The 12,001-nt window shown below is 41.3% G+C and overlaps 1 protein-coding gene across 1 annotated transcript in view; it reads left to right on the top strand.

Annotated features, from left to right (window-relative positions):
- Positions 1-8,632, top strand: part of LOC105304362 (voltage-dependent calcium channel subunit alpha-2/delta-3-like) — a 676,581-nt gene extending 667,949 nt beyond the window's left edge. The window contains exons 19-21 of the mRNA XM_023522298.1: positions 6,666-6,737; positions 6,997-7,058; positions 8,443-8,632. Coding sequence (XP_023378066.1) covers positions 6,666-6,737; positions 6,997-7,058; positions 8,443-8,632 — 324 coding nt within the window. The remainder of the gene's footprint in view (positions 1-6,665; positions 6,738-6,996; positions 7,059-8,442) is intronic.
- The last annotated feature ends 3,369 nt before the right edge of the window (positions 8,633-12,001 follow it).

The raw sequence follows: 12,001 nt of genomic DNA, 5'->3' as shown, positions 1-12,001 counted from the left end.
TGCACTTCCCTCACTGTAGCTTTTCTTCTCATATTCTCTGGTCCCTGGATATCTCAGCTAGCATTTCTCTGATTTTCTTCCTCGCCTGTAAAATACAAAAGTCATATCTTTTTCAGAAGTTTAACCTATTTTCTTCTTCGTCTGTACTGAGTCTTTTTAAACCCGAGTTCAGACAAAATAACTTTGCCGTTGGATAAGAAACTACTTCCTCATCTGCACTTTTCGGCCCACATGCCAGTGGTCTGGCAGCATGTCAGCTCAATGGCCTGGTAGAGTTTTATATTTTCTTGTTCTTTAAACATTGTCATCAGGATTCACGTCAGGTTCTTTGGATTGTGCTACCCGACCTGCTCATACCAAGAAACAGACCAGCCCGGTTATGAGGAGCACAGTTCAGGGGGTAGCCTGCCTGGCTTCCAACTGGCTGTTGGCTAGCCATTGGTCTTGAGCAAGCTATTATTCTTTTTCAAGTAAAGTTATGATGGTAACAATAGTACCTACCTCACAGACCTGTTTTGAATATTCAGTGTGTTAATATATTGAAAGACATAAAAGTGTTTACATTGTGAGGGTGTGGTGAGTATTCTGTGGGTGGTAGCCATTATTAGCATTAGTCTCATCATCATCAGTTGTCAGTTAACCTTCTCATTAATGAACATCCTGTAGACTTACGGTTGCTAAATTATCCCGTAAATCTTTGAAGGGTGCATTTCATTGTGTTCCTTTTTCTTCCATCTTCACTTTATTCGTTGTTCTTTTTTTTTTTTTTTTTGACTTCACTAGACCTTTTTGTTTTCCCTCCCATAAGGTTTGAACCTTTTCAACATCCTCACCATTCCTTCATCTTTTCCATTTCAGTTAATATAGAAGGCAAGCTTGATTTTGCTCGTTCTTACTTCAGAATCCCCACGTCCAAGAAGCCTTCGCTCTGCTAGTTAATGCTCAGCCGACACTCACTTCTCTTTTGCCTGTTATTTGCAGAGATTTATTACATGGGCTCAATCTAGTCATTATCTGTGCTCCAGTTAATATTCGGTGAGGTAATAGCTCCTTTTACTAATAATGGTTTGGAAATGCTTTTTATTTCATTGCCCTGTCTTCCTTTCTCATTGGAGCTGCAGAGGATCAGATTCTCAGCCTCATGCACATGCATTTCATCTTCAACTGACTCACAAGACTGGTTTCTGGTGTCCACCTGCAGAGTTCCCACCTTTTCAGCAAGTCCAATGCTCCTGTTCTGTACAAATCAGTCTCTGGTTGTCTCTTTGGTTTGGGTCTATGTCTTGTTGTCTTGGGAACATTATACATTCGAAATGTGAATTCCTTTATTCTCTACATTTTTGATTGGGAAAACCCACTTCAAGATTTCTCTCCTAGGGATTTGCACTCCAATGACTGGAGAATTTTGGAATCTATATAAAGTATCTTTGTGAAGTCTACGCAGGATCCCATATGGCCAGTATGTCTGTCATTGGGGTTTGCATGTAGGTAGCAGAGGACAGGCTTTAGGTCAAGATCTGGGAAAGACCAGGCAAGCAGAAGTTCTTGAAGAAGCCACGTGGGTCTTCCCAGCTACAAAGAATTTCTCAGAAGGAGTACCCTGCTTCTCTTGGCAGCTAGGCTGTTGTTAAATTTAATGACTATATTTATAACATAGACCCTGTGTACTTCCAAAAAAGATGTGAAGTCACATATGCTATTAAAAGACATGCAAAATAGACTGGTTAAAATTAAAATAAGAAATAAAAAAAAATCAGAAATCATTTAGAGAAGAATGGGTGGGATTTCTGACTCCAGGATGAGTCAGGCATCATGTCAACAATACAATGAGTAGGACAGATCTGTTGAGGACCCTGACACATTCATAGCCCAGTCTGAATCACTGTTATTGATCACCTCTTAGAAGGAATAAATATCTTTAAAATGGTGTTTATCCTCTGGTTATAAATTCCCAGAGATGACTGAAGGAATTAAGGATGATTTTTATCTTATTCCTATTATCTTATACTCATTCTTAAACTTTCCTCCATGGACACTGTTATTTCTATAAACAGAAAAAAAGCTAATATAAATAATAACTACCACACATTGAATTCTTCCCCTATGCCAATACTGATCTAAATGTTATCTATGGATGAACTCGTTTATTCTTCACAACGATCCTGCAAAATTGGTGCTATTCTCATTTTACAGGTAAGGAAACGGAAGCAGAGAATTGCTGTAATGGGCCAAGAGCACTGTGTAGATTCCAACTCAGGCCAAAGTTCTTGACCACATTAGTATGCCTTAGAAAGAGCTCTTGAGTCCAAGAGTCCATGAAGACTCTATATCAGTGCCTCATTGTATATGTGTTATGCTCCTCTGAGGGGTGGAGAGAAGATGGGTTGTGTCTGGCACATAGCTGCTAAACAAATGCTTACCACATGGTGTTGCGAATACAGCATCAGATTCTGCCTACAGTCCAACTGAAATCCCTTGTGTTGTAGTTTAAACGCTTTTTCTACTGCCATCCAATCAACTTACTTTCTTCTTACCTGGGATAAATCTGGTGGAAAGATTCCTCTGAGTCATTTCTTTTCAAAACCCTATAAACCTCTTCTCCGAGGGCATGTTTCTGGGACCTTGGCCATTTAGTTTGTTCTTCTTTACACCCATTTCAGTGTCTCTTCAGCTCATGCTTGAGCCCTGGGTTCCCAAACCAAGCCCAGCTCACCTGCCACCTAAGAGCACAGGCTGAAGGAGAGAGAGAGAGAGAAGGAGAGAGAGAGAGAGAAGGAGAGAGAGAGAGAGAGACCAAGACAGAGCCTTAAACAGAGAGACAGAGAGGATTTATTGTATAGATGCTCTGTGCCAAGTCTGTTTTCATATTCTGATTGAAAGCTCATTTGAGAATATCAGACCTGTTTATCTACTGCTTCTTCCTTTCCCTTTAATCTGTTGGCTTGGCCAGGGTTGAATGTCATTAGGGACTTGGAAGTGCATGTTGTTTGTTCACTAGAAAAAGTGAGGCTCATGTTCTGATGCATATAATGAACCATTAGGAGAATAAGCTATCATTACATAATTCTACACAAAACCTAAGGTGATCAACGGATCTCTGGGGAAAGCTTCCTTAATGAACTCTAACGTGAGAGGAGAGCTGCAGGTTCACAGTGGAGCCAGAAGCATGGCCACCAGCTATAATGGTCATTAGTAAAGTGGGTGCTTTGAATGGTCAGCAAAGCTGCTTTAGCTTCAGAGAGACAGACTCACTAGGGGGCCTGGGAAGCATACCTGACCTGGATAACGCAATGCCCAGGGGAAGGAAGGTGGTTCCTGGAGATCTGGGAGCCTGATCACAGTCTCCAGATTACTGTTTTCAGCCTGAAGAGGTTTGATCTTTATTTTATCTACCGCACTGTGGTGAAAACTGCTTTAATGTCCACTGCATTAAATACTTGCAGATGTTTGATAACTGATAGGGGAAGATAAAGGTATATCACTGATGTTTTAATTTGCCTTTCTTTGACTATGTGTTAAGTTGAACATCTGCATATGTGATTTTTTATTTTTATTTTTTTGATGACTACATAATATTCTAACATTTGAGCATGCCCAAACTTGTTTGGAAATTTTCCTCTGCCAGACCCCTTTCATTTCTCCAGTTGCTCATTTCTGTAATCCAGGCAGTGGCAAGATCTGGGAACATTTGGACATCTCTGAGAAGCCTTAGCGATCATGCCTTTCCTGCCCCCATGCCAGGACCAATATTGTTGTCACTCCCCACCGCTGTCATCTCTGCCCCAGGCACCATCTTAGAACCTAGACCCAGGGGCTAGTGGAGCCATTGACGTACCGAAGGACTTGGGGCCAAATGCCTCCCTTCACAAGCCTCACTCTCCCCAGATGGAAAAGCCACATTTCTAGACTGCTCCAGCCTCATAGTGCTATATTCTCTCACTAGTCTGTTGAAAAAGCACCAAAGCCCCTTCCATACTCTTGACAGTGAGGACAGAAAACCACCTTCCTGTCAGCCTCAGACCATAGGACCTAGAGCTTGTGAGAGAGCCTCCTGGGATATTAAAACCTCAGACTATTGCATGGTCAATGTTTAAAACTTTTTCTTTGATTAAAAAAAATCAAAAATAACAATACATCATTTTTATATTAACACTACAGCATTTTTATATTAATGCTTTGAATTTATCCAAATGCTTTCTCTCATTTGGAAAGAAGTAATAGGACAGGGGACAGGGGCTCAGGAAACAGAGGACCTATGCGACCTTAGACACGTGTCTTAACTTTGTGCCTCAGTTCCCCCCTGCTTTGAAATAGGGTTAATAATGGTACCTTAGAAGGTGATTTCGAGAGTTTTAAGACCTGTGCCTGGCACATAGTAAGAGCTCAGATATATCAGTATTAACCAAACTTCGTAAGCATCTGATAAGCAGTTTATACCATATCTGACAGGATCCCTGGGGTCTGGACGTCCTCATTCATGAACATTTTTGATGGAATGAATGAAAGATGAAAAAATTGAGCCACAGAGAGGTCACAGGACAGTGGTATGCATCACTGGTAAAACTTGAAACTTGACTTCTCTTTACCTTGGACTGCCTCTTTTTTAGTCTGTGCTAACCCAGAGGTGGTTAAGAGCAGCAGTTTTCAACCTGAGAAATTGGGGGATAGTCACAAAATCCATTTAGTTGTTCATGCTCAGCAATTAAAGGCAATGACGTCTATTAAGATAAGAGATATCAAAGGGCATCATCAGAGAAACTGCATTTCTTATGTGGCTCGCAGTCAAAAAAGAAGTTTGGAAAACATTGGTTTAGAGCCTGGGCATCTGTGTCAAGCAAACTCGAGTTTGAATCCTGATTCATTAAGTTGTTGAAAGGGGTCTGACAGTAAGGAAAAGTGAGAAGGATGATAATGAAGGGGATGATGCTTTTGGAGGGCAGCTAACATTCATCGAATGCTTAGAGAGTACCAGGCACTCTTGTAAATATTAGCTCCTCCAGTCCTCACTGCAACTCTGTGAGATGGGTGCTGTCACTAGTTCCATTTTGCAGAGAAACAGGCACAGAGAGGGTAAGTGATTCGTTTGCTATCACAGAGCTCTGGCTCGAGAGTCCATTTCTTAACCACAGTGCTATCCCGCCTCTTAAGCAGGTTTTCAAAAAGCGTGACCTGTTTTTATTACTATTGAAGAAAAAGGGAAGACTAGATAAGTCATCAAAGCATTTGCCTCTAGAAGGCATCAGTGACCCTGGCCTCGAATCCCCCACGCTGTTTGTTCTGTGCTACTGCGAGTTGGGGGTGGGGTGGCACGGAGGAGGCATGGAGAGGCTTACCTAATCTCTGACTTGCTCAGGGAATGTGAGAGGGGAAGGTCCCAAATGGCTTTAGGCAGGCACCAGAAAGAGGAAAAATGAAAACCATGTTAAAGATAAATTGAGCCGTTCTTAAAAGTTAGAAAGTAGACTTAATTAGGACCAGCTCTCCCCATCCAAAACCACAAAAGTTAAAATGGGAAAATATTTCCAGAAATGCCCATTATGTGTTGTTAAAAAATATCTAGAGTAAAATATATGTTTTATTTTATACATGCCTCCAGCTAAAAATTATTCTTTTACTCTCTCTCACAGAAGATGGGAATGTGAACCCAAATCTAGACAGCCCCGAATCAAATTTAGGTTGCTTGCAAGCATTGCAGTTTTCTATCGGCCAGATCTTATTCAGGCTCCTCAAAGAAGAAAGAGGAGGAAAGGATTTAAAAAAAAAAAAAAAAAAAAAAAGCATGAGGCTGGGAAAGAGCTTTTCCTGACAGGCTGTGGCATGTCAGTGTTTGCTCCTATTCCATTAAATGGCCTTCTCTGTCGTCTCCCATTGGTGCCCATGACGGCACATCTTTCATCACTGTGTCTGCTGTCCTTCTCTGAACTCACGGAAGGGCCATATGTAATTGGAAGAGGTCAGCCAGGGGTGGGGGCAGGGAGGCAGGCTCACCCTTCTAAATGGGACTTCCAAAAATCAGATACAGGGTCGCCCTGTTCAATGCCCGTCAGCATCAGCAAGGCCATTAATTGGCCCTGATTTCTTGGAGAGTATTCGAGGGCGATTCATGCTATGAAAAGCTAATCCCCTACTAAATGGTTGGCCTTTTGTTGTTGTTGTTGTTGTTTGTTATTGTTGTTTTTAACTACCGTGTAGGAAAATGTCTTTAACTTGATTAAGTTTTGAAAATGATTTCTTTGTGACAAACCTGTACTCTTTTTGAAATGTAACTTGTCCCCAGAGACATCGCTGCTTCCTGAGCATTTTCTCTCGTTGCTGGGGGTTCATTCTCTGACTCTCAGGATTCGTCAGCATCACACCAGCTTTTTTGAGGTTTACACGAGCACCCCAGATTGAAGTCGAAAGTCATTTGTTAATTGTAGTTAGCCTCTCTCCCCTGTACAGCAGCCACTGAATATTTATTCTTCTTTAGCCCTGTTTTAGAAATCTGAGTGCAATATGCAGACTTACTGCAAAAGCACGTAAGATTCAGTGGGAGATAGTCCACCCTTGTCACACCTCTGCTTTGCACAAGCCACCAAATGTGCCTCTGAGCTGGAGGACGCAAAGTGTCCAGATGACATGATAACCCAGGGAAGAACTAACACCATTTTCTTCTATCATTTTAGTTGAGAAACGCCATGGTGAATCGAAAGACTGGGAAGTTTTCCATGGAGGTGAAGAAGACAGTGGACAAAGGGGTACATTTTTCTCAAACATTCTTGCTGCCTAATTTAAAACAAACCACTGTGAAAAATTAGCTTTGAAAGCTCTATCTGGAATAAATATCTTTCGCTGAGATCATTTTTCTCTTGTCTTTACTTATCTCAAACAAGATTCATGTAGTACTGTTAACCTGATCATAGTGTGTCCATTTATTTTTATTTATTTCTGAAAACTTCACCTAGCAGACTAACCATGTTTTCTTTTCTCTACGACCTTTTTTTTTTTTCAATCTAGAAACGGGTTTTGGTGATGACAAATGACTACTATTATACAGACATCAAGGGTACTCCTTTCAGGTAGAGCTGACCATAATACATGGACATTCCATCAGACCCATCAGTTGTGTTTGTACAAAACCTGCTGACACTCTCAGAGCTCATCATCTGAAGATAACCAAACACCCTGCCAAAAGGCTGGAAAGAGTGAGGAAGGGGCTTTTCCCAGGCTGCTTTTTTGTTGTTGTTGTTTTCCAGAAGGGGGAAGATGGTTCAGGACCACGTAGGAGAACTCACTCAATTTGTCATGGCTTTGCATCTCATTACCAACAAAATAAGCTTTGGGGTTCCAACTACAGGGGAAAGTTAAATTCGGGGGGTTTCAGCGTCTCTAAATATCTAACTTGCTGCCCAGTGAGTTCCATTTCACCTTTTATTTCCATGACAAAAAAAAAAAAAAATTCTTCAAACTGGGAGGTAGCATATCCATCCCCACATGTTGTGCTTCCATTTTAATTTTTCTGAACTGTCCTGTGCTTGTCTGCCTTTGAATCTTGTTATTTCTCTTTGTAACAGTCCTGAAAAATGGCTTTGCCTCATTGCCTGCTTACAGATGTGTATGTGGCATTCTAAAGTCTCCCACTGCTATTAACTTAGTGTGGTAACACCTTTTATAAAAAGTTATTTCAGTGGGGCTGCTTTATGTTCCTGAACTGGTGCCTCACAGAGCTAAAGAGGGAAAGAATTTACCATCTATAGGTTAACCTGAAAAGTAAATTATGACATTGTTGTCATATACTGCCAGGGACCGTGGGTGGATTTGATTTGGAACCAGAGCAATCAAGGAAACACGGGACCACTAAATAGGTCTGCCAAATGAAGAGACTGTGTTTTTAAACATATTCTCTTTAGACAGAAACAAAAAGGAGCTTAAATCCAGCCAGTGAGAGTGTTAAAAAATCTATTAGACTAGGGAGAGGTGTGAGCAAAGAAGTTCACAGCACAGTAATGTGGCTACGCTAATATGGTGGTAGAAGCTTTCCTTTATGTCCCTGAGAAGGGGTTAATTTTCCCCGATCCCCACCTCTAAGATCTGTAAGGACCCATCTGGCTGAGTGTAGGGTATGTAAGGTGGTATTGAAGAGCAGGGCCGGTGACCCCTTAAAGGGCATCCAAGAGAAGGACTTGCTAGAGGGCTAAGCAGTTTACCACACCTCTTTAAAAACACAGGAGAGCAGCCAATTGCTGCTGGCACTTCCAATCAGAAAAATTACTTTGAAGCAGCTGATTGAACCTAAGAAGAACCAACACCAACTATAATCAGTGGGGTTTTGAAAATAAACTGTTGGAAAAATTGTTTACAGAACATAAAATGGAAATGTGAAAAGGGAAAATAAAAGTTAGCCCACAAGTCTATTCCAGTCGATGCCATGGATTTCAAGGTCTGCTTTGTCTCTCTGCACAGTTTAGGTGTGGCGCTCTCCAGAGGCCATGGGAAATATTTCTTCCGAGGGAATGTAACCGTTGAAGAAGGTAGGTGCCGCCTCGATCCATCTTTTCCTTTAGTGTGGGAAGGAAGCTCCAGAGACCGTCACTGGGTTAACCGAAGAACTTGCTCATCTGTCCAGCCTTCTGCCCAATCCCTAAGCAGTTGACTCAACTAAGTGCTCACTTGATGATGCCTTGCCTTCCTGGACTGATTCAGAATGGTGGGAACCCCAACTAGCAGTGGTCTTCCACATGATTTCATTTATTTATATTCTGCTTTAATGCACAGAGTTGTTGAGGCCACTCTGGAATCATCTGCTAACTATATTCTTCTCATCCATAAAAATCAGTACCAGGAAAAAAACAAATTAGTATAAAAATTCAAGCCAAGGGAAAAATTGAAAACAAAAATATGTGAGGCTTTGTCTTCTGTTTCACTTGGGTTTCATGGCAGCCTGGGTCCAAAGGGAAGTATTTAAATGATGTACAGAGGTCAGAGGAGTAAGTAGCACCTTGAAATTCCCAGATCGTCTTGTCTTCATAAAGCTTCAGCATAGCGTAACCTCCTGGTCAATGGTAGCAGTTGTTACAGCCCTTTAAACTTTAAAGTTGCTGTCGCATCCTTACCATACTTTTCAGCTCCCAACAACCCAGAGAAGTTACCTTTCTCCATATCACCAGCTCATAGGGAGGATGGGGCTGGCCTCTGAAGGGCTTTGCTACCTGAGTAGCCTTGAGTATGTCCCTTGCCCAATCTGAGTGTTAAATTTTGGATTTCCACAGAGAAGAGTTGGACCAGACTAGTGTTCTTTCTTGGGAGTATGGCCAAGAGCAAGAAGGCCTGTTACGAGTCAGTTTTTAATTGGTTAGAGCTATTGGTCAGATATATAGTAGAGAATGAAGAATGAGACTGGTTATACCTGAGATACCAAGTTCCATAGACAGCCTTCTGGTTTATTATTGACTCTCCATGCATTTTTTTTTCTCCCAAGTGATTGTGTGATCTTAAGGAATAGGAAGGGAGAATGAAGGGGTCATTTTGACCTGTGCAGAACCCATAGCGTGCCCACCGAAGAGCTAATCAATTGTATGGCCTCTGTTCTCAGACACATGCAAGAGAAAATAGGCAACATCTTCTTTAGGGAAAGATACTCAACAGGATGCATTCTCCAGGACCTTTTTCTTTTTCTTTTTTTTTTTTTAAATTTTAGAATTTTCTGGCTCTACAAGCCATGTGTAGCTTTGTGGATATCACTGCCTATGATGCCAGAAAGTTTACATCCAAGCCATCTGAGGTCAAGCTGTGGAAATAGCCCATGGTCAGAACAATAGAAGGAAAGATTATTAATGGATTATTTGCCTCTCATGTGCCCATATATTTAGTCAATCCTCAATACATGGGGCTGGAAGTTGTTTTGCATTCTTTTGGATCATTTCTTTAGTCACTATCTTCTCCCTGTATGTTCCACAGCTGTTAGGCTGAGAGGTCACATAGAGAGAATTTCAGAGCTAACTGTAACTACCATGCAAGAAATTAATTTGAATCCTCAGCAAGGGGGAGAGTGTCTGGTTATCCACACAAATGAGGTCAGATCTTCCTCTCTCTGTTGGTCCTCTATAAATAAGAGGGCTTACGATCCTGCCAACTTCGCTGAGTAACAGAGCCTGAGTAAGCTGCTTCCCCTAGGGCTAAATAGGAGAGGATCTTGTCATCAATAAGAGCCAAGGCATGATTGTTGCTCTGTTCTGTTCTTGGAGAAGGAAAGAGTACCCCGGGAATGGCAACCACACTTCTGTAGGATCTTCCATGAGGAATTCTGTCCCGCAGAATGTAGGCATTTTCAACATGCTTTGCCAATGCCAAATATTACAAACGTGGTGAACAGGCAGACTTTGCTCAAAATGTAAGAAGTCATTACTGAAGCCGAAGGCATGAGTCGTAGTTCTACCTGCTGAAATCACTCCTCTTCTGAATCTCCTTCACACTTGATTTGTATCTTTTATATACATTGTATGCAGTAATTGTTTCAGAAATTAGAGCTTATGTCATTTTTGTCATCATTATCAATCATCAGTAGATGATTTCGTTAGAAGGACCAAATAAGAGGTGAGAGAATTAGAGAACAATGAAATGTCTTTGATGCCCTAGGAACTCAGAGAGGAAGCAATCAAAAAGATTCGGGGTCTCATGTATAGGTCCTATGAAATATATAGCCAGAGAGGGCTTTGTGGATGAAAGTTGACGAGAACAGAAACTAGAAAAATAGATAGAATTGACATCATTAACCCGATATGACAGGATGGTAAGATACCTTTTGGGGGCCTTTGCACTTGCAATTCCTTTTGCCGTGAACATTTTCTCCCTAGTTATCTACATGGCTCTCTCCCTCACTTCCTTCAGGGTTTTGCTTAAAAGTCACTTTCTCAGTGAAGCCTTCTCTGACTTCCATGGCTAAAATCGAAACTTTCTTTCTCAACCCTTCCTGTCTCTTGACACTCCCTGTACTTCCATTCTCTCTTTTCCTTCATACCCCTCACCACTAACTAAGCTAGGTACTTTGATTTTATTTACTTATCTCTTTTCTGCTACTAGAAAGCGATCTTCGTTTAACTCTACTATATTCTCAAGACCTGGAATGATACTTTGCACAATAGTACTGAGCTGATGCTCAACAAATATGTAGAAGGAAGGAAAGGAGGGAGGGAGGAAGGAGAGAGGAGAGAGTAAGGGAGGGAAGAAAGGAGGACTGATGGATGCGTGGATTGTTGTAGGGACTATCACTGTCCCATTTAATCCTCTCATGGAATCTATGAGTGAGGCATTATTACCTGCATCTTCTGGCTGATGTAACTCAAAGAGCTGAAGAGACATTTTCAAGATCATTCAACCGGTAGGTTGAATGTGGCTAGAATATGGCCACTTGGATAATATGTGATGATATTCTAATCTATTTCCTACTTCCTATAAAATCAAGCAGGAGTTATGTGATGATAGGTCCAGTATTTTGCTATATTTTATACATCTGTATTTGAGGAGGAAACTGGAATCCTGAGTGCAGTAAGTTGGTCATTTGGGAAACTCTGACATCCTAAAACAGGCTATCAGCGTCATAGGGGCCCATGAGGTTATCACTCGAAAGTGTATGTCTGCTGATGACCCATCAAAATGAAGTTACAGAGAGATGCGAGGAAAGAGTGATTTCGCAGAGTTAGGGTGGTCTAGAGCAGTCTATAAAAACTCCCAAATTCACTGCTAGTCCTTGTTCTCCTAGCTAGCTTTACAGACTGATGACTCATTTTTACTTGGGATTCTGTAGCTACTAGCAGTTTTTGTTGGTCAAAACAGTTGTGTATTGATAAATTTATATCATTCAACCTATATTTTCACTGTAACAACTACATATCAGTTAGAAACTATTATTATTCCAGCTTTGCACTTGAAGAGACTGACATTTAAAAAAATAAAATGATCTGCTAATGTCACCCCAGTTCCCAACTCAGGCTACATAGGCCTCCAAAGTCAGCGTTTCTACCAT

This window comes from Pteropus vampyrus, unplaced genomic scaffold (genome assembly GCF_000151845.1).
Source record: "Pteropus vampyrus isolate Shadow unplaced genomic scaffold, Pvam_2.0 Scaffold337, whole genome shotgun sequence".
NCBI lineage: Eukaryota > Metazoa > Chordata > Mammalia > Chiroptera > Pteropodidae > Pteropus > Pteropus vampyrus.
Note: the sequence above shows the minus strand (reverse complement) of the source record. Positions and strands in the feature narration are given on the sequence as shown.